Source organism: Zygosaccharomyces rouxii (genome assembly GCF_000026365.1).
Source record: "Zygosaccharomyces rouxii strain CBS732 chromosome C complete sequence".
Lineage (NCBI taxonomy): Eukaryota > Fungi > Ascomycota > Saccharomycetes > Saccharomycetales > Saccharomycetaceae > Zygosaccharomyces > Zygosaccharomyces rouxii.
The window spans coordinates 1,098,841-1,119,393 of record NC_012992.1 but is presented as its reverse complement, the minus strand read 5'-3'; the positions used below and the strand labels follow the sequence as shown (position 1 = coordinate 1,119,393).

At 37.9% G+C, this 20,553-nt stretch overlaps 12 protein-coding genes and 1 non-coding gene across 13 annotated transcripts; 9 read left to right on the top strand and 4 right to left on the bottom strand.

The window, feature by feature from the left end:
* Window positions 1-3: 3 nt before the first annotated feature.
* SSF1 (rRNA-binding ribosome biosynthesis protein) lies at window positions 4-1,293 on the bottom strand (the record flags this gene model as incomplete). Its single annotated transcript, XM_002496214.1, has 1 exon — window positions 4-1,293. The coding sequence occupies one exon, from the start codon at window positions 1,291-1,293 to the stop codon at window positions 4-6; it is 1,290 nt and encodes a 429-aa protein (XP_002496259.1).
* Window positions 1,294-1,559: 266 nt separating this feature from the next.
* Window positions 1,560-3,044, top strand: RRP3 (RNA-dependent ATPase RRP3; the record flags this gene model as incomplete). The annotated part of the gene is made up of 1 exon (XM_002496213.1): window positions 1,560-3,044. One exon carries the CDS (start codon window positions 1,560-1,562, stop codon window positions 3,042-3,044), a length of 1,485 nt encoding a protein of 494 aa, XP_002496258.1.
* A 92-nt stretch (window positions 3,045-3,136) lies between these two features.
* TFB1 (TFIIH/NER complex subunit TFB1) lies at window positions 3,137-5,014 on the bottom strand (the record flags this gene model as incomplete). Its single annotated transcript, XM_002496212.1, has 1 exon — window positions 3,137-5,014. One exon carries the CDS (start codon window positions 5,012-5,014, stop codon window positions 3,137-3,139), a length of 1,878 nt encoding a protein of 625 aa, XP_002496257.1.
* Window positions 5,015-5,849: 835 nt separating this feature from the next.
* SSZ1 (ribosome-associated complex protein SSZ1) lies at window positions 5,850-7,475 on the top strand (the record flags this gene model as incomplete). The annotated part of the gene is made up of 1 exon (XM_002496211.1): window positions 5,850-7,475. The coding sequence occupies one exon, from the start codon at window positions 5,850-5,852 to the stop codon at window positions 7,473-7,475; it is 1,626 nt and encodes a 541-aa protein (XP_002496256.1).
* Window positions 7,476-7,664: 189 nt separating this feature from the next.
* Window positions 7,665-8,792, top strand: PAN5 (2-dehydropantoate 2-reductase PAN5; the record flags this gene model as incomplete). The annotated part of the gene is made up of 1 exon (XM_002496210.1): window positions 7,665-8,792. The coding sequence occupies one exon, from the start codon at window positions 7,665-7,667 to the stop codon at window positions 8,790-8,792; it is 1,128 nt and encodes a 375-aa protein (XP_002496255.1).
* Window positions 8,793-9,311: 519 nt separating this feature from the next.
* Window positions 9,312-12,173, top strand: SUM1 (Sum1p; the record flags this gene model as incomplete). The annotated part of the gene is made up of 1 exon (XM_002496209.1): window positions 9,312-12,173. One exon carries the CDS (start codon window positions 9,312-9,314, stop codon window positions 12,171-12,173), a length of 2,862 nt encoding a protein of 953 aa, XP_002496254.1.
* A 160-nt stretch (window positions 12,174-12,333) lies between these two features.
* On the top strand, window positions 12,334-13,191 carry RPP1 (RNA-binding RNA processing protein RPP1; the record flags this gene model as incomplete). Its single annotated transcript, XM_002496208.1, has 1 exon — window positions 12,334-13,191. The coding sequence occupies one exon, from the start codon at window positions 12,334-12,336 to the stop codon at window positions 13,189-13,191; it is 858 nt and encodes a 285-aa protein (XP_002496253.1).
* A 420-nt stretch (window positions 13,192-13,611) lies between these two features.
* GIC2 (Gic2p) lies at window positions 13,612-14,820 on the top strand (the record flags this gene model as incomplete). The annotated part of the gene is made up of 1 exon (XM_002496207.1): window positions 13,612-14,820. One exon carries the CDS (start codon window positions 13,612-13,614, stop codon window positions 14,818-14,820), a length of 1,209 nt encoding a protein of 402 aa, XP_002496252.1.
* Window positions 14,821-15,067: 247 nt separating this feature from the next.
* Window positions 15,068-15,565, bottom strand: VMA22 (Vma22p; the record flags this gene model as incomplete). Its single annotated transcript, XM_002496206.1, has 1 exon — window positions 15,068-15,565. The coding sequence occupies one exon, from the start codon at window positions 15,563-15,565 to the stop codon at window positions 15,068-15,070; it is 498 nt and encodes a 165-aa protein (XP_002496251.1).
* A 112-nt stretch (window positions 15,566-15,677) lies between these two features.
* SRB7 (Srb7p) lies at window positions 15,678-16,112 on the top strand (the record flags this gene model as incomplete). Its single annotated transcript, XM_002496205.1, has 1 exon — window positions 15,678-16,112. One exon carries the CDS (start codon window positions 15,678-15,680, stop codon window positions 16,110-16,112), a length of 435 nt encoding a protein of 144 aa, XP_002496250.1.
* Window positions 16,113-16,188: 76 nt separating this feature from the next.
* On the bottom strand, window positions 16,189-18,174 carry PMT7 (putative dolichyl-phosphate-mannose--protein mannosyltransferase; the record flags this gene model as incomplete). The annotated part of the gene is made up of 1 exon (XM_002496204.1): window positions 16,189-18,174. The coding sequence occupies one exon, from the start codon at window positions 18,172-18,174 to the stop codon at window positions 16,189-16,191; it is 1,986 nt and encodes a 661-aa protein (XP_002496249.1).
* A 595-nt stretch (window positions 18,175-18,769) lies between these two features.
* Window positions 18,770-18,842, top strand: ZYRO0C14014r. The gene has a single exon. It is a non-coding gene; the product is annotated as a tRNA-Val (tRNA).
* A 393-nt stretch (window positions 18,843-19,235) lies between these two features.
* On the top strand, window positions 19,236-20,438 carry PFU1 (Pfu1p; the record flags this gene model as incomplete). Its single annotated transcript, XM_002496203.1, has 1 exon — window positions 19,236-20,438. The coding sequence occupies one exon, from the start codon at window positions 19,236-19,238 to the stop codon at window positions 20,436-20,438; it is 1,203 nt and encodes a 400-aa protein (XP_002496248.1).
* Between the last annotated feature and the right edge of the window lie 115 nt (window positions 20,439-20,553).

Genomic DNA, 20,553 nt, shown 5'->3' with positions numbered 1-20,553 from the left:
TACTTATTCTTGTCCACTAAATAATTCCTTTTCAGATTCTTCAGACACATTAGCTGAACCATCATCACTACCGTCACTTGCTTCGGAACCGCTGCTACTTGCAACTTCTTCATCGTCATTTTCTTTAGTACTTTGTCCACTCTTCCTTTCCCTTCTTTCCATCTTACGCTTTTTCTTTGCATCTTTAACAGCTTGCTTCCTACTAACGTTTTCCTCTTGTTCCTTCCTTCTCTGCTCCTTGAGTTTCTTCTTCTGTTCATGTCTTTTGATGAGAGCCTTTATCTCAGTATCGGTCTTCTGTACAAATTCATGATGCAAAACTTTACCGGAGCATATTCCTTCTTCGATCTTGACTAATTTCATATTGATTCTAGGTCCTATTTCTGTGAGTTTAACAGCTTTCTTTCTTGTTGGTTGTTCTTCCTCTTGTTGTGGTTTCTGTTGTGGTTGTTGGTCAGAACCAACCTTAACGTTCTGCTTGTCAAGCATACTGACAACTGCTTCATCTTCTACTTCTGATTCTGAAGTGTATGCTCCTACATCGTGGTCAAAGACTAATGAAGAGATATCTTCCTTCTTATGCAAATTCGGTACAGATTTATGCAAATTGTTTTTGGCAGTGTAAAGATGCTTCAAATTCTTTGAAATGTCCACTTCATGGATGTCGATGTAGTAATGACGTAAAGATATTTCACCAGTCTCTGGATCCTTATTGACCATGAAAACACGCTTAATTGTATTCAATTGAGTCTTTGATGGATTTAGCGGTGGAAAGACGTTTTGGAAAAGTGATACAATAACCTTCTCCACGTTAGCTTCTTCGCTTGGACTTTCTTGCTTATTCTTTAAAGAGTTGAATCCGTTTAGCACCAGTAGTGGTGGATTTAAAGTATCTTCATCATTCAGGGATTTAGGTCTTCTCAAAAATCTCTTTATATCTTTACTGAGGGAGAAGTCCTCCACTTGGAAAGTGATAGTAGGTCCGTGAGGTGCTCTTGCCACTTTCAATGAAACGTTACCGGTTCTTTCTGATTGAGTAAAAATGAACAGGTGTGACACACTTAAGGGTCCACACATAACTACAAAATCCTTCAATTTATTTGATTTTCTCTCCTTCAATTTCAATGCAGTGTATGGTTCCATGACGTGACGGAAATCCTTAACCAGCTGGTTTAAAGAGTGATTACCCATTGATGTTTGACCCACTCTTATCACCATAGATTTGGGGATCTTAGTGATCTCCTCAGGGTTAACGGTGGCATGAGTTCTCTTCTTAGTTCTTCTCTTAGCCATATTTCAACGAATATGTAGCACTGTAAGAGAATTGACTTAGATCCTGCGGTACTAGTATTCTATAATGGTTAATAGTCAAGAGGAGATGAGATGAGATGAGCTTTAAATTATCCAAAATTTTTCATTTTCGTTCCGAATGACTGAAAAAATTCAGATGAACCTCGATGAGATGAGATGAGATGAGATGAGATGAGCTATTGATGAATATTGAATCTGTAGTTCTACAATATCGTACAGTTGCATAGTGGTAATTAAGATTGAGTGTAATGGGTATTGCAGCTGATAAGCAGAAGGTCTCTAAGAAGACCAGCGATCATAAGGAATTGACTTCTCTAGCGGCCAAGATCAAGGCCAAGGCATTGGAAAACCAAGAGAAACAGACCCAAAAGGAAGCTAGTGGGGAGGAAAAAGATGAGAGTAAGAAGCATAAAAAGGCTAAAGTACAAGAGGAAGAACCTGAATACCAAGGGGAAGATTTACAATCTTTCAACGATTTGAATCTGGTTCCAGAACTTATTGAAGCTTGTAAGAATCTCAATTTTGACAAACCAACACCAATCCAAGCAAGAGCCATTCCTCCAGCTCTGGAAGGTAGGGATATCATTGGGTTAGCTCAAACTGGTTCAGGTAAGACTGCAGCATTCGCCATACCGATCTTGAACCGTCTATGGGAAGATAAACAACCTTATTATGCCTGTGTTTTGGCACCAACTAGAGAATTAGCACAACAGACTAAGGAAACATTTGATTCCTTAGGAGCACTAATGGGTGTTAGATCTACCTGTATAGTTGGTGGTATGAATATGATGGATCAAGCGAGAGAATTGATGAGGAAACCCCATATTATTATAGCTACACCTGGTAGACTTATGGATCATTTGGAGAATACCAAGGGTTTCTCCCTTCGTAAACTAAGGTTTTTAGTTATGGATGAAGCTGATAGACTGTTGGATATGGAATTTGGTCCCGTATTGGATAAAATATTGAAGGTCATCCCCACACAGGATAGAACTACGTACTTGTTTTCTGCTACGATGACTTCTAAGATTGATAAGCTACAAAGGGCCAGTTTAACAGAACCTGTTAAGTGTGCAGTGTCAAATAAGTATCAAACTGTGGATACCTTAGTGCAAACGTTGATGGTTGTGCCCAGTGGGTTAAAAAACACTTACCTGATATACTTATTAAATGAAAATATTGGTAAGACCGTTATTATTTTCACAAGAACAAAGGCAAATGCTGAAAGACTTTCAGCATTGTGTAATTTGTTAGAGTTCAACGCTACTGCACTTCACGGTGACTTGAACCAAAATCAACGTACAGGTGCTTTAGATCTGTTTAAAGCCGGTAGAAGATCCATTTTAGTGGCTACAGATGTGGCAGCTAGAGGTTTAGATATTCCATCTGTGGATATTGTTATTAATTACGACATTCCTGTGGATTCCAAGTCATATATTCATCGTGTTGGTAGAACTGCTAGAGCTGGTAGATCAGGTAAATCAATTTCCTTAGTTTCACAATACGATTTGGAACTGATCTTGAGAATTGAAGAAGTTTTAGGTAAAAAATTGCCCAAGGAAAATTGTGATAAGGAGGTTGTGATTTCCTTGAGGGATTCTGTGGATAAGGCTAATGGTGAAGTGATCATGGAATTAAATAGAAGAAATAAAGAAAAAGCTGCTAGAGGTGGTGGTGGTGGTAGGAGAGGCAGAATGAAGGCAAGAACAGATATGGATAGAGAGGAAAGATAATCTAAAAAAAAAAAAAAAAAAGATAATTAATGAATAAATAACGCAAAAATAATGTTATACATTTTTGTTTGTTAGTTCCTTTCTTAAAATCGTTAATCTAAAACAACCGTAGGTTGTGCCGCTGTAGATTCTGCCCTCTTGATTACAGGAGGTGTGCTCTCTTGATATTTCTGTATTGCCAAGTTGATGGAATCAAGAACTGGTTTTAAGCATGACTTGCAAATGGCTGCCATAGATTCACCATCCCCCTTTTGTACATCGTCAAACAATTCGAAAATTTTGTCTGCGCACTCTTTTAAATTATTGTGAAGCTTCCTGGTAGTATTTTGTTTCTTAGGCTTTGTACTGTAAAAATGGATGTAAAAATGTTTGAGAAATTCACAGCATGTACTATGCAACATCCTACAACTTTCCAGTAAATCCAATGGTAGTTTAACCGTTGCTTCTGGTTCATCATTCTTACCAGCACCTTGAACCCCCCACATGGTATCTAAATTATTGTGTTTTGCTTGCTTTGCATTGGTTTTAACCGCAGTAATGACTTTCTGGTTAATTTCGTTGTTGTACGAAGTGTTTTTGCCAACGTCTGTTAGATCTAATTTTGTACCCAAACCTTGAAGTACAAAATCGATTTGATCATGAACTTGTCCTTTATTAATCTTTTTATGCTTTTCCTTCGATTTTTCAATCGAATCCTTTGTCTCTAAAGATGCTCTTTCACCTTGATTCTTCAAGTGGATCATGGCATAATCTTCTTGATACTCTTCCTCCAAATCTCCTAGAACTAATTCGCTACGCTCTTCGCGATCTACATCGTCTTGATTTAGGTTACTTCTTGAATATTCATTTTCAAGTGACATAACCATTTTTTCACTAAGTCTATTCATACCTTTCAAAATGTCTACAGATCCGTCGTTATGACCATTAACATCGAATCCTGGTTGCATAGTGAAATCAGGTTTATTACCTTTTAAAACTGGATCGTCTTGATCATTACCTTCTAAATCAATAATCTTTTGTACAGGGTGCAATAGTATAGAATCATCTTTCCTATCATACTCTTGATCCAGAGTCAAGTACCTATCTATAATCACATCACCTCTATCATGTTGCATAATCTTTTCACCTCTTAATTTACGAAACAGTTTTGATGAGAAAAATCTTGCCCAAAATTCAGGTTCCTTAAAATTTTTAGGAACATTATCCGTATAAGCCTTTTTAACAATAGGATAGTTTTCAAAAATACTCATAATTTTTTCCCTTGAAATATTGACATTAACCTTGTTATCAGAAGACGCGACTGGTTTAATGGTCGATAGAACATTATATGGCCCTACTTTTTGAGAAACAGACAATGCGTAAGCTCTTAGCATGGCAATTCTAGTTGACCAAAATTCATTTGGGGGCAATCCTGAATTGATCACAGCTTCTTGAAAAATTCTCATTAACTGTTTATCCTCTCGGAGTAAAGATTGTTGTAATTTTAAATTTGATAACAGTTTGGCCCTTGATAAAGAATCATCTAAAGTAGCCGTATTGATTAAAGATGAAGTAGGAGGTGTTTCTGATGGGAGGCGTGGCGTGCCACTAGATCCTTCTTCTTTCTTTCTCTTTTCTTCATAAATATCATCATCCTTATAACGTGAAATAATATGCTGTAGAGTTGATTTGATATTGTCCATGACAATCCTATTGTTAAAGTTAAAAACATGAGTCACTGGTTTAGGTAAGATTTCGTTACCTTCGTTATCCTTTCGTTTCTTTGTCTCATCCACTTTAGCCACCAATCTTAGCATCATCTTTTCGCTGTTAGCAGAAGTAGCTTGTAATTTATCGATAGTATTGAGAATAATGGTATTAGAACTATCACCATCTGTTGATCTCCATGTCAATTCAGCAGGCGAAACATCTTCATTGATAGCTATAATCCCTGATAATTTGTTAAAAGTAGCAGCACCTGAATGAGACATGGTGGTGGATCCTTAGATGAGAGCTTGGAGAGAAGAGAAGACACAGGTCCTCCAACAAGTCACTCTAGTAAAGGGCTAAAGTGCGTTTAGCTTTTGATTGATCTTTGAATGTTATTTTAGTAACCCGATCTTAATCCTGATAATGTTAAAAATTGAAAAGATGTTCGGACAACGAGGTACATTTGAAAAATTGTACCCCGTTATCCGGACAATATTCCGATTAGCCGCCTACATTACAAAGGTAAGATTAATGAGACGGTTTTGATTTAAAGTGCATACCACAGCAGCAGCTCAGTTCATTTGGGTAGATGGCATATTAGTGCTAAATTTCAGCACAGCAGAGTTCTTCTTGGACTTAAAACGGAGTATGTTCGTGGGTGATAAACAAGAAAAGAATCTTATTCTCCTTCTAGAACTCCTTACAATTCACTCATGCATGTATCCTTTTCGATTTGTGTGTTTGGTCTCTTTTACCACTTAAATCAGAAATCATATTTCGAATCAAACAATTTTGCATTTTAGAAAAAAGGTTAAAAGTATAGTTTTCCTATACAGATACCTTCTTTATATTCTACCGTTATAACTGTCTTCATATGCTTGTTGAAAGTGATTGTTTCTGGTTCAGAACTTAGCCGCCGAAACCATTCACTTTTTATACTATTCATGTATCATGTTCTACGGGATATATTTCTTTTTCTCTTTGCTCATCGCCTCGAGCATTGAAATTTTTTTTCAACTTCAATCACCTTCTCATCGCAGTGAATCTTGAACCATATACAGTCCATCCTAGTTGGTTCAATATATTCATTCACCAGATAACTATTTGAAGCCGCCGATGTCTTCTCCAATTATCGGTATTACCTTTGGTAACAGTACCTCCTCCATTGCTTACATCAACCCAAAGAACGATGTTGATGTTATTGCAAACCAAGATGGTGAACGTGCAATTCCATCTGTTCTTTCTTACGTAGGTGAAGATGAGTACCATGGTGGTCAAGCATTGCAACAGTTGATTAGAAATCCAAAGAATACTATCATTAATTTCCGTGACTTTATCGGTTTGCCATTTGCTGAAGCTGATGTTTCTAAATGTGCTAACGGTTCACCCGCAGTTGAAGTTGACGGTAAAGTTGGATTTATTGTCTCTAGAGGTGAAGGTAAAGAGGAAAAGCTTACCGTCGATGAAGTTGTCTCTAGACACTTGCGTAAATTGAAATCTGCAGCTGAAGATTATGTTGGTTCTCAGATCTCTGACATTGTATTGACCGTTCCAACCACTTTTACCGAGGTGCAAAAGGACGCATTGAAGGCTGCTGCTAAAAAGGTCGGATTGAAGGTTATTCAATTGATTAATGAACCAACCTCCTCCCTTTTGGCCCATGTCGAAAAATTCCCATTCAACCAAGACGTCAACGTTGTCGTTGCCGATTTCGGTGGTACAAGATCTGATGCTGCTGTTATCGCTATCCGTAACGGTATCTTCACAGTCTTAGCCTCCAAGCATGACACTAATTTGGGTGGTGATGAATTAGATGGTGCATTGATCGAATTTTTCGCCAAGGATTTCGAAAAGAAGAACAAATCTAACCCAACATCCAATGCTAGATCTTTGGCTAAACTAAGGCATAACGCTATTATCACTAAGAAGACCTTATCTAACACACAAACCGCTACGATATCTATTGAATCATTGGCTGATGGTTTCGATTATCACACTTCTGTCAACAGAATGAGATTCGAATTGGTCACTAGCAAGGTCTTCTCTAAATTTTCATCTTTCATCACAGATGTTATTGCTCAAGCTGAACTAGATCCATTGGATATCAATGCAGTTCTATTATGTGGTGGTGTTTCTTACACACCAAAATTGGCAAGCAACTTAGAATTTTTGTTGCCTGAATCCGTTGCCATTTTGGGTCCTGGTTCTAAGAATGCATCTAATGCTCCTAACGAATTGTGTGCATCCGGTGCTGCTTTGCAAGCTAGATTGGTTAGCGATTACGATGCTGAAGAATTGGCTTCCGCTCTACAACCTGCTATCATTAACACTCCACATTTGCCTAACGCCATCGGTCTTTTGGGTGCCCAAGGTGAATTCCATCCAGTGTTGTTACCTGAAACTTCTTATCCTGTGCAAAAGAAGCTAACTCTAAAGGATGCTCAAGGTGATCTACTGATTGCTGTTTACGAAGGTAAGCACCATTTCGAAGAAAAAACTTTAGATCCACCATCAAAGGAGGAAAAGAAAGAAGCTGATGACGAAGATGAAGAATGGTCTAGTGAAGAAGAAGAACCTGAAGTCATTAGAGAAAAGCTATACACCCCACAAACCAAATTGATGGAGTTGGGTGTCAAGGGCGTCAAGGGTTTGGAAGTAGCCTTCAACCTCAACAAAAATGGTGTGCTGAGAGTTACCGCCAAGGATCTAAAGACCGGTAACGTGGTGAAAGGTGAATTGTAAGAAAGATTCGGACTTTTAAACCATTATAAGTAATTTTATATTGTTCATAGAGAGTAAATTGATTTCCACTTTTATTATTATTTTTTTTTTTTTTCACATAGTCAAAAAAATTGATCAGCTACATGTTTAAGAGTACAAGTTACAGCTAGAAGCACGAAAGAATAGAATAAAAATCTTGATAAAGTTGACATGACGCTTGACGCTAAGCCTTTAGTCCACATTGTTGGACTCGGTTCCATGGGAGCTATCCTCGCTGTTGACCTACTGCGATTCGCCGATTGTTCTATTGTGCCACTATTCAGATCGAAAAATAGATTAGAACAATTCCAGAATGAAACTCAAAATACTGTTTCTGTTCGTAAACTGTACTTAGAGAACTCCCCACTGTTCGAGAAAAAACTACAATTAAGCTCATCTCCAGAGACTTTTAAACCCACCCACATTAAGAATATAGTCATTACTACGAAAACATACCAAACGAAGGATTCGTTGAAACCATACCTCCCCTATATCGATAACAATACCAATTTGATATTGATTCAAAATGGTCTTGGTGTCTTGGAAGTTTTAAGAAGTGAAGTCTTTACGGACATCAATAAGAGACCAAATCTTTTCCAAGGTGTCATCTCACATGGATGTTTCCAAGACAAGGACCATCCATTTAGATTTAACCACGCAGGTGCAGCTGATTTGAAAATTGCCCGTTTACCATGGGACCCTGAAGATATGGTACAAAGTCTTGACTCATTGCGTGTTGATACACAGGAGAATGAATTGGTTAGACTCTTAACTGGTAACCCATTTGCTAAAGAATTCGGTGTCAAATTTATGACTTATCAAGAATTATTATTGGGACAACTTTACAAATTTCTAGTGAATGCCTGTATGAACAGTGTTACAGCTACTTTAGACTGTGTTAACGGTGAAATGGCAGGACATTGTTCATCGGTATTTGAACTAATTGTCAAAGAAAGTCTACAAGTGCTAAGAGCTGCCTACGAGCCATTTTTCCGCTATGAGAAGGATTACTCCAATAAAAAAGATTATCCAGAACTAGCGATCAATTCTGTTCTCGATGCCGAAAAGATGGTTAAAGATGTCGAATACATTGGTTGTGTGGTTAACAGTAAAAACAGCAGTTCGATGAGACAAGATACTTTGTATTTGCGCGATACTGAAATTGATTACATTAATGGTTACGTTGTACGTTTAGGTGAGAAGTATAACATTGACACCAATGCAAACAGAATGATAAAGGAGTTGGTCAATCTAAGATTACACTTAAACAGATCAAGAGCTGCCGTCGCTGCCAAATAATTTTTATTTAAATTTTTTTTTTTTTTTTTAAAAAAAAACAAAAACAAGAAAAAAAATGTGATAGACATATAGATATACATTTTCAATAGCGGCTAATTTAACGAATTTTCAAATCAAAATAAGAATATGTGACGACTCCTGATATGTCTGTCGCTTGTTTTGTTTTTGAATTTTCTTTTTTATTTTTACTTCTTTTTTTTTTCTCATTGCAAATTTTTTGGACGTCTTTCGAAAAAAAGAAGAAGGGACAAATAAAGAACGTCGTTGTGTCATCTTTACTAATAAATCACCAACTATAATTTGGAACTACAATAAATCTTCAAGTAAATTTATCCTGAAATATAGCTGATTTGGTTACATCGTTTGGAAAATTATTTGAAATTTTTATTTGACCTAATTAGTTATATTTGCCCTACTTTACTTCATTTTATATCACTGTCATTATTGAAAAATAAAATTAAAAAAATAAAATAAAAAAATAAAATAAGATAATATACTAATATTCGAATTCAATTCCTCATGGAATCACAGAGACTTCCGATTAGCAATATATCTAGTGGATTGAATATGAGCACGTCACAGAATGATAATAATAACGTTCAAGATGAACCCATTGTGACTGGATCAGAAGATGTTAGTATTCAGCAATTGCAGAGAGAAGTTGGAGTTGTTGGTGAAAAATGTCGAAAGATGGAATCATTACTGCTATCAAGGGATTCGGATATGACAGGTTCATTAGAAGAATTATTTATAACGTTTAGAACACTTTCCCATAATCAAACTGTTTTAGAGAATAAATTAGATGATGCACTTAGAAACCAAGTGAATACGGATTTAATGGTTAATAGTATCAATGAAAGGCTAAACAATTTATCAGAAAATATGGATGAAGTTAGTAGATTCCAATCGACATCTGCGCAGAATAATAGTATTTCGACAGAAATTTCAAGACCAACATCTTCAGTGAAAAGAGGCCCCGGTAGGCCACGTAAATCTGCTTCTGGAGGGTTAGGCTCAAGAGGAAATGAATTAAACAATGGTGCAAACCTTACACCAGTCAAGGTTTCATTGCCAACTGGTAACGTTCAAGTGCCGAAATCAAAGAGATATTTTAATGATCCAGCTGTAAAACCGGAACCGGCTAAGGTTAAGGAGGAACAACCACAGTCGAGAGTTAGAACAATGGAAAAAAGTGTAGAACCAACTAATACTCCGGTGAAGAGGAAAAGAGGTAGACCACCAAAGAGAAGAGTTGTAGAAACCTTAATTGTAGCCAATGATAAAGATGAACAGGAGGGATTGACAAAGAAAGAAGAGGAAGAGGAAACAGCTGAAGTTACGAATTCAAAGATTAACGAGGATGATGGCGGTAATGGTGATGTTGAAGGTGTTGAAGAAGAATCTGTAGATGATAATATTATTAACGATCAGGAATATCGCGAAAATACTCCTCGTATTATTAGTGGATCTAACGCTAATGGACCGGCAACGCACGGCTCTTTACCTTCATCAACGGTATCATCGATGGCTCCTAATTCGGGACTTATACCTTCTACCGTAGCTACTGCAGATAGCACTAGCCTTCGAGGTAATGAACTTCCACAAGAACAACAGCAATTAATAGAAGATGCAGATGCCAATAATGGGGAAGCTCAAGTTGTAGTACCAGCTCCCAGAAAAAGAATATTGGGGGCGAACAATGACCAAAAGGAATTAGTTCAAGATGAAGAATTGGAAAGACAAGATTCAAATTTGGCGGCTGATGTATCGACAGATTCTGCAGCAAATAAATTACAAAGAGAACTTCAACAAAGGGAATTGGACAAAAGAAGAGACTCAAGGGAAAAAATGTTAGTTTCTATGAAATATAACGATAGACAAAAGGCTAAATCATTTATGGAATCCAATAAAAAACTGTTACAAGCTATGCGTGAGGAGGAGAGAAGGAAAAGAATGAGTGCATTAATCTATGACAGTGGAGTTAGCGGTGCTCAACAGATGCTTTCGGTTACTTTACCTAGTGCTAAACTACAAGAACACATTTTTAAATTGGAGGAAAAAGCCCCTGAACAATCTAAAAAGATGGGTATATCGACTATGCTTAACGGTGAAGATTTTGCAACCAGTCTAAGCTCACCATCATCTCCAGAAGGTCATAAACGCCGGAGGTCTTTTGATTATTTCAGTGATGAGCCTCATACATTACATCAATTGAGAAGAAGGAAGATTGCTAATTATTTAGCCACGCCTACGATGGGGGCAATTGATTCACCTTCAAGTATAGGTGGTATGACGGCTACCGGTGATATTGCCAATGACGGTACTAATGATGACGATAAAAATGTTGATGTCGATGTCGATGATGTTGACTATGTTGAAAATACCCCTGATAGTGCTGGTAATGATACTAATGGTCATGTTATAAAAGGTGGTCCTCCTTTGGTAGTTAGTGGAGGTGGTAATGCTAATGGTAACAGCAGTAGCAACAAAAACTCAGATTCACAAACCTCACTTCTACTGACATCCCCCATCGAATTGCTTTGTAGAGATGGATTCTTCTTTCGTAGAAATACCCCAGAAAATCCAATCAATGTGGGTACATATTTGGAATTCAAATTTAAACCAAAGGAAGAGGAACTGATAAATTTGACCATGAATCAAAAAGATTTTGCTGATAAGACAAAGCAAGAGAGAATTAATGCTCATTTTTTAAAACCAGAGATTCAAGCAGAGACAGAATTTGCATTCCAAGTATTGAGGAAGATAACGCTGACAGAAAAATATGTGAATAGTTTAGAGTATTTCGTCATGGAATTTAGATGGGAAAATAAATTGGTTGGACTTGGACTCAAGTTGAGAGAATCAAAGAGGACTTGGCAAAGACGTAAGGCGCTTTTCTCACTTTTCGAATTTTGGAGAGATCAATCTAGGGAGAAAAGAGGTTTTCCCGATTATACGATGATGCATGCGGTGAAAGAAATGGAAAATTATCGTATCTTCATCAACAGGTCAGTCTCTTGGTTCTATAACCACATTACATTGCTGAAGATGATCCTTTATGATCTGTGTGATAATGTTGATTCTCAGTGGAGAGAATGGATGTTTACAAAGGATAGCACTTTACCCACATTGGGACAAGATGGAGTCACAGAGGAAAATATCAACGAAGCACTCGATAATGTGCTCACACTAGATTTTCTCGATGATGGTACAGAAAATTCTGAGATCAAATCACATAGCGCAATGCCTATGAGTGAGAAAACTACTGATGATGAAGTTGACGTTGACGAATTGGACGATGATGATCAAGAACAAGAACAAGAACAAGAACAAAAGCAAGACCATGAGGCTAATATCGATGAGGCAGAAAGAAGATTGTAACTGAATTGATGTTTATTTATATGGCAGCTTTTTTTATGTATTTACTACAAGTTGTATACAGATATATATTTTTTTTCATGCGGGAGGTGAAAAAAAAATTCGATGAGATGAGCATTAACACATAACGCTGATACACAAACAAAGTAAGCAAAAATAAGAAATGTTAGTGGATTTGAACGTTTGTTGGCCCCAGAAATCTTTCCAAGACCCATTAAATGATGCAGAAGTTGATAGAGTGAAGGAGGTTTTGTCTACCCTCCATGTTTTAGGGTATACCCATGTTGCATTAAACTTTACGGTTAATCACAGCGATAAGTTCCCATCGAATCCAAATCCAATGCAGATTAAAGAAAGATTCGGCGAATTGATGAAATCTACTGGTTTAAAGATTTATTCAAGAATCACCTTGGTCATTGATGATCCTTCAAAGGGACAATCTATTGCTAAACTGTCACAGCATTTCGATATAGTCGCCGCCCTACCGATTACTGAACGTGGAGTCTCATTGGCAACTGCTAATTTAGACATCGATCTTTTAACGTTCCACTATAACCAGAGATTGCCCTGTTTTTTGAAACACAAGACTATATGTAGTACCGTGAAAAGGGGGGTCAAACTAGAGATTGTCTATTCTGCAGCACTAAAGGATCTACAGTCTAAGCGTCAATTCGTGAACAACGTGCGTAACGTCGTTAGAAGTTCACGTTCAAGAGGAATTGTCATTTCAAGTGGAGCGCAATCTCCATTAGAATGCAGAAACGTTTTGGGGGCAGCAAGTTTGATCAAATCTCTAGGGCTCCAAAATGATAAATGTCTACAGGCAATGTCTCAGCTAGCATCGTTGGTACTGCTCAATGGCAGGCTACGCAATAACTCCTACAAGCAGACAGTCGCCATTGGTACAAACGTCGTAGAGGAGAATTCGCTGGGTAATAATAATTCCTGTGTCAAGATCAAACGTCGTCGTCGCCCCTCTGAGGAAGACCCTGAAGAAGGCAAGAAAAAGGTCCACAAATAAATTCCCGTACAGAGGACGAATTGTTACATTTCTAGATAAAAGATTCATAGAGCTGGCCCGTTTATCGCCATCTTTGTTTGACATCTCATCGCCAATTTTTTGTTCACCAAAAATTTTGATGCCCGAGATGTAAAGATTCGCGAAAGGCGAATACCACTTAAGGAAAGATAATAGGAAGAAGGTTTCAATATTTGAAGGTAAATGAGGTCTTGATTCAAGACAAAACAGGCTCTGAAATCGTGCAATAATGAATACGCGACCGCGTATCAATTGGTGTTTTCAGTAAGGGTCGACCATTGGGAATATTATATAAAAGAACTTGATCTCCGAAAAATAAGTGCTTCAAGAAGAACAAGTCAAAGAAGAATAAATAAAAGAATAAGTCGAAGTTTTCTGGAATTACAATAACCATCACTCAGAATGGCTGTCCTACCGCAGATGAAGTCGATATGGCTTGATGAAGATGAAGAAGCCGAAAAATTGTATGGACTACAGGCGCAACAGTTCATGGGACCCGATGATGAAGATGCACTCTCGATCAGGATGGTCAACAGCGACAAACCTCTTTTGAGTAACAAGAAGAAGATCGATTTGGGGCCATTGACCAAAAACAAGTTTAGAATGCCACGTTCACCTGCCTCCAAAGGTTTTGCGAATGGCAGTGGTAGAAGTAGTAATCGCGATGGTACCCAGAAGCCTAAAAGTGGGTTTTTCTCCCTTTTCAAAGGTAAAGAGATTAATAATGGGAAGAATAGAAAGATTTCCACGCCATTCCAGTTCCAGCACATATCACATGCCGATGCCAAGACAGGTTTTGAATCCGAAGATGAGAAGGATGAAGAACCAAATGACCACGAGGATGACCTTTTACATCCGGTATGCAGCGAAGGCTGTGAACAACATCATGGTGATTCCAAATGCACGGCGATTCCAGAGGGCGCCGTCTTAAATAGCAGAGCTTCTTCTGCTAGAATGTCTTACAATGGATCTATATCCACATCGTCTTCAAGAATTTCTAGATTCAGCACTGGTGCTGCGGGTCGTATAGTGTCTACTTCCACAATGGCAACTTCGATTCAATATGATCATAGTCGTATCGCTTCTCTAAACAATTTGGGCAAAAACTATATGAAACATAGACATGTCGGAAGTGCTGATGGTAACAGTAGTGACAATCATGACGGAACTCTCGAATTTTTAAAGAATTACAACTTCCCTTCAGAATTGGATAATAACGTTTTGTTCAATTTTACCCCCGAGGTAAAACCTCATAAGATTTCCACGCCAATTATTGAAGCTGAAAGCTGTTATTCACAGGAGACGCCCTCTTTCAGTGGTGTTAAAAATTTACCAGCTCGCTTGAGTAGGCATAGATCAGATCCAAATTTGCTTGGTACGCCTCAAATGGAATCCAAATGGTTCGATGAGGGTACTCCAGCAACAAGAAGGTCGCTAGATGATGTATTAAGATACTACCACGAACCAAGTGAAGAAAATTCGCCTTTACATTTGGCCTTAGAAGTAGGAAGTCCCTTAGAGGCAGCAGTCGACGAACACTCCATACAAGTGGACACTCCATTAGATTTCAACCCAATCTCTCCCGGCACATCACCTTTGAGATTGGCATAGCCAGATAGACTAATCAACCAAACAACAAACAAACACACGACCAAACAAACGAATAACCCTAAAAGTGGTTATTCGTTATTTTCATGATCATTTCAACTCTCGTTATAATTATTCCCGTCACGATCGAAATAAAATAAAAAAAATACAAATATTCCACTCGTTATGCATTTGATGTTTTCCTGCCAAGTAATTTGATTGATAGACACTCGTTTACGACTCACTGTTATTGTTATTATATTTTATGTACTTAGTTTATTATTGGCTTTTCGCTCGTTGTAATAATCAATTCAATACGTCGCCTACAATTAATCAATTCGGCCATTAATGGAATGCTTCCTTTGAAATGTGACTGCGATTGTCTCAGTGACATAGGAGTTGAAAGTGCTCCTCCAAACATTGTGATGGGGTCCTTCTTTTTTCGAGGGTTCGCAGTTGATTCTGTCTTTTCACCACCACGTCTTCTTAACGACTTCTCATCCTGAAGTTCCTCCTTGGGGGTGGAGTCGCTTTCCTCTTGGCGTCTAATACTCAATTCTTTTTCACCTAATTGTACTCTTAAATGCCCTTCATAGGATTTATCCCAGTAATCACTGCCGTATCTACCTCTTAGTGAATCCTTATTATGGTAGTTAGCCCTGCCAAGCTGGCTAAAACCTTCACTCATGGTTCTTTGTAATTGTTCTAACAGCGTATCATAACGTGCTAACAGTTTCAAAAGTTCTAAATGGTCCTTTTCTTGCAGCATTGGTCGGGGGTTGTTGGTTGATTAGTTTTCAATGAAGAGATGAGATGTGATTAACACATTAGAAAAGTTCAATTAACACTTGTTTCACCAACAAAGTAGAAGAAAAGCCATTATGACAGATCGTTTGACGCAATTACAAATATGTCTTGATCAAATGATGGAACAATTCTGTGCTACCTTAAATTATATCGACAAGAATCATGATTTTGAACCTATTGATGAGCATGAACCAAAGATGTCAGATCGACACGCAACTGTAGCGTCACCAGAGGAATATTCCAATACCATTGATGAATTATCTACCGATATTATACTCAAGACAAGACAAATTAATAAGCTTATAGATTCTCTACCTGGTGTAGATGTATCAACAGAGGAACAAATGCATAAGATAGATGTCTTACAGAAGGAATTGGTAAAAATTGAAGATAAAAAAATTGCAGCTGTCAAGGAGAAAGAATCATTACAGAGGGAAGTTAACGATGTTATCAATTGTTTCGTTTCTGGAATTGCGGAATCTCGACAAGAATCAACAACAGAGCAATAATAATGTTTATGATAATAATGATGGTCGATGTTGTGCGAAATGTACGTATACATATAAATATAAGAGAACGTTTACATCAAGTATAGAATACCACGGCACAGTAAGCTACCAACACAGCTAGAGTCCATTGGTTCCATTTGTAAAGAGCATTAATGACTTGAGCCACTACAATTTGTCCGAGTAGCAGAGCTGGAATGTATAAAGTCACATCCAAGTTCAAATGAGGGCTTCTGAAGAAAGGATTGTAATGGATGAACCAACCTAAAGTACATTCGGTACCAACTTTGTCCAATAATAGGGAATTTAGTGTAGCGTCAGCGACTGGTCCGTATGGATTCCAGTTAAACAATTTTAGCGCCTGGTATATGGCAAAGACCACAGGAAATACTGCTCCCCAAATCCAAATGCTGATTGATAAATTATCGCCTAATAAGTTGAATGGCCATGTTTCGGGGACATATGGGCTTATAAGTTGGTTATTTTTTTCATAATAATTATATTTAAATTGCCTTTGCCACAGTTCAATTAGCAGATCAGCCGTGCAACGGAGTTGGCCCTTTTCGCAGTAAAACGATTCGTATTCCTCACCTCCTGGAATCACCGGTTCAGCCGTTTCGAAATAGAAATGGGTTCTTGATTCGGCTGCTTCGTCAACACATAATACTTCTTGTTGATTAAATCCCCAGTTTGGCAGTCTTATATCGTGGCTAATCAATTCACAAGGATGGCCATCATTCTGCAGTTTTATGATGGATTTTAGTGGTTTCACGATTGAATGACGAGGCCCATTAACAATACGAATTTTCCACAGTTCATCAGAATCACCTGGATATGACCAATCACCAGTACCAGATATTTCCATATCGTATTCTTCAGAAGAGACTGGTGGTTTAGCTTGTGATGCACGTAGCAATTTACCGGTGGTACGATGTCTCAGTCTAATTTCATCACCATCGTGAATCTTCTTATTAATCATAACCTTATCCTCGTCAGGGAACTTGTACTCCACGATCCACTCGTTATCAAAGTCGTTTTCTTCTTGAGTCAATGTAACTTGTTGCTCAAATGAACCCGTCTCATATGTATAGTTATGAGAGTGTAGGTAACCACCTAAAGATTCCAAATGACGTAGAGTAACTACTGAACCGTAATTAAGACCTACAGGCTGTTCAATGGGGCCCCTCAAGAAAGATTTGAAATTGGAAGACATAAATCTGGAGAATTCTGGAGAATCTTGAGTCCAATGACTTAACATCAATGTATTTGACGTAACAAAAATGGTCGTGGGGATAATAGTCAAAAGTAGGACTTGAAAAATTGCATATTTAGCAACGAAGCATGTACTCAATTTAACATCGCCAATGGTATTCCAGAATTGAAGTAATGCTAATGCACAGATCCAGGCCCATGTGGCAAACCCCAAATTTTTGGTTGATACACTTAAACCCAATGAAACGGACAATAAAATTAAATGGAAAGTCCAACGGAAACCGAATTGTGGGTAATAAGTGAAGCTTTGCCAAAAATAAAATACTAATGACAAGAAGAACCATTGCAAGGGTTCAACGCACATTTGTGAAGCTTGTAATTGGAATAATGGTAAATATCCAATACCGGAGACACTTGCAAGACTTAAGATGCGGGAAATACCGGCTCTTCTTTCACCTAAATAAAGGATTCCTAATGTAGCAGATGCAAATGCCAAGGAGACCATTCTTATCAATGGTTTACAACGTGGGATCAGGGAGTATAACTGAATTCCAAGAGCTCCTAAAGGAGACAGATGAAATTTGCCCTGTCTATAGTACTCCATGGCTTCCCAAAGATCTGATTCATCTTCATATAAACTTTCCGGGACAAAACTGACAAACTTCTGCTTAAGAATTATAGCAGCATAACCAACAATGATCGCTATGGTCAATAGGACATCCCAGTACGAAAGTGAGCCAACGCGATGCTTCCAAAGTGTATCAGCAGCTAAGTACTTTCTTTGAGGACCTTGTAAAAAGACCGAATCTTCCTTATCAGCGGATTTCTCCTTAGATAAATCTTCTTGACTCATTTCGACAGCGTCCTCAGTAGTAATCCTCTTCTGAATTGAGTTAACTTGTGTCTAGTATAAATGTTAAACTTTTTAGCTTTCTCGGTGCGTCATATGGCATCAACAACTTAGACCTGTATGAAACTTTAAAGTGGCTTCAGATGATGCTAAACGAGTTGGATTAAGATGAGACCTTCATCGCTGAATCCTGCGGGTTCTAGTTGTACTGGTAGAGGCATATCTCAAAGAAACGAAGAAGAAATCGATGAAATTTCAGGAAGTGATAGAGAGAATGAGAGTCTTGGAGATATCACATTGTAACCACGACCTGCCTTACGCAATGGGATTAATTAACATACTGGAAGTTTTAGCTCCCAGCTCTCAATTGGTCTGAATAATTTCATATCCCAGTAAATTGTGAAAACCCTGAGGTTTATATGGTACTTATGCTTCACTCTAACAGCTCCCAAATAACAAAATACAGGCAATTAGATGGATAAACCATCCAAAACTCACCTGAGCGTGCAATAACGCCCCATTAATTGAATTGGATGGTTAATTATTTTATTGTGCCTCTCCTAGGCCATCTTACTTAACCTTTTTGAAGAATTTATATGTTCTAATAGTGTAGTGGCTATCACGTTGCCTTCACACGGCAAAGGTCCTGAGTTCGAACCTCAGTTAGAACATTATTTTTTTCTTTTTGATTTTCCATACAAATATATTTTATGTGTTCAGCAAAAAGGGGACAAGCTTAGTAGATAGAATCACGTCAAGGAAAGTTGAGCGATTGGAGTTCTAAGAGACCAATTAGAGGATAGTTATCCAGTCCTCTATGTCCGTTACCTCCCTATCCCGGGTTCGAAACTCCATTTGAATTTTTATTTTTTATTTTCAATATGACGAATTTCACAATGAAAGTCCGACCCAATCATCCCGTCATGTACGTTTAATAAGACGAAATCTCCTAGTGATAGAGCGATCTTGATTTACTACAATTCAAGTATCCCTGGGATGTTATATCGTTCTCCCAGGCCGTCATTAAAGTCACAAGCTCCATTTTCTGCTTCTAGTAGGAAAAAATGGTCAACAAGTTAAGACCAAAGAAGGTGAAGGCACCTTATCGTAAATATGTTGCAGGACAAGGATTTATACATACAAGAGGATTCACATCACAAGAATATGACTTACAACAAGGTGAGGAGTTATCAGATGGTGATGATTCATTAGAAGTACATGGACCCCTCTTACTCCCGTGGGAAATACAGGGATTAATTTTACAGAAAGTTGATAGGATTACGATGCAACACCTTTTAGTATGCCGTGCGTGGTACCTTATGTGCATCCCACTTCTGTACAAGAGTCCTCAACTCAGTAGTAAAAATTATGCATCATTTGTTTCCTCCATTGTGGATAACAAGAAGAAAAGATTGGGTGGAAACGTTAAGGACTTAGATCTATCAACAATTCTGCAAAGCGGTAAAAATTCATCGGTTTCAAAAGTTTTAAGAATATGTTCAGCAAGCTTGGAACAGTTTACAGCGCCCCAAACGAGTTTTGGATACGCACCTTTAATATCTTTAAAAGCATGTCATAATTTGAAATACCTGGACTTGGGGTTGGTTTCAGAGACTGTTAAATTGAAAGAGCTTTTTCATGCTATTCAAAATTTTACACAGTTGACACACTTAGCGTTCCCACGTAGTTCTGTGGATTGCGAGGGATATCATGAGTTCCAATGGCCCCCAAATTTGCAATATTTGAAATTAAGTGGTGGTATAACAAATGAATTCTTGGGAGGAACACATTGGCCCAAAAGTATAACGACCCTAGGATTCTCATCTTGCCCCCGCTTGGATGAGCAAGGACTCTATCGTGTTTTGTCTCAAATTGGTGATAATCTAAAGCATTTATTTTTCCATTACCCTTTGCCACAGCTTCATGATAATTCTCTAGACTATGTGTTCAGGTATTGCTCAAATCTAATCTCACTACAACTTATGGTAGATTACTGTTCCAAATGGGCGTTTTCAGAGCACATGTTACCATCACTGGTGTATCCGAGACCTTTGAAAACCCTCTATTTGGAAAGCAGTGGGTCCCTAGGAATAGCATTCAAGATTCATCCTGATGATTTTACAATCGCCATTATGGAATCAAGACTACCTTGTCTTAAGAACATTAGCATATCTTCCAAACTAAACTGGGATGTTAAGAGCGACGATGTCACAGACTTAGTATCTGTTTTTGAAGATCAGGGGGGCGGTCTCTACTTGAGTTATTGATCTGGACCACCTATTTGCCTTGTGCTCATCGTATCGGAGTATTCGAAGTCGATCTCCCTTCATGTAAATCACTTTCCGTTGAACTTTTCAAGCAATTGATTGTATAATATCACTT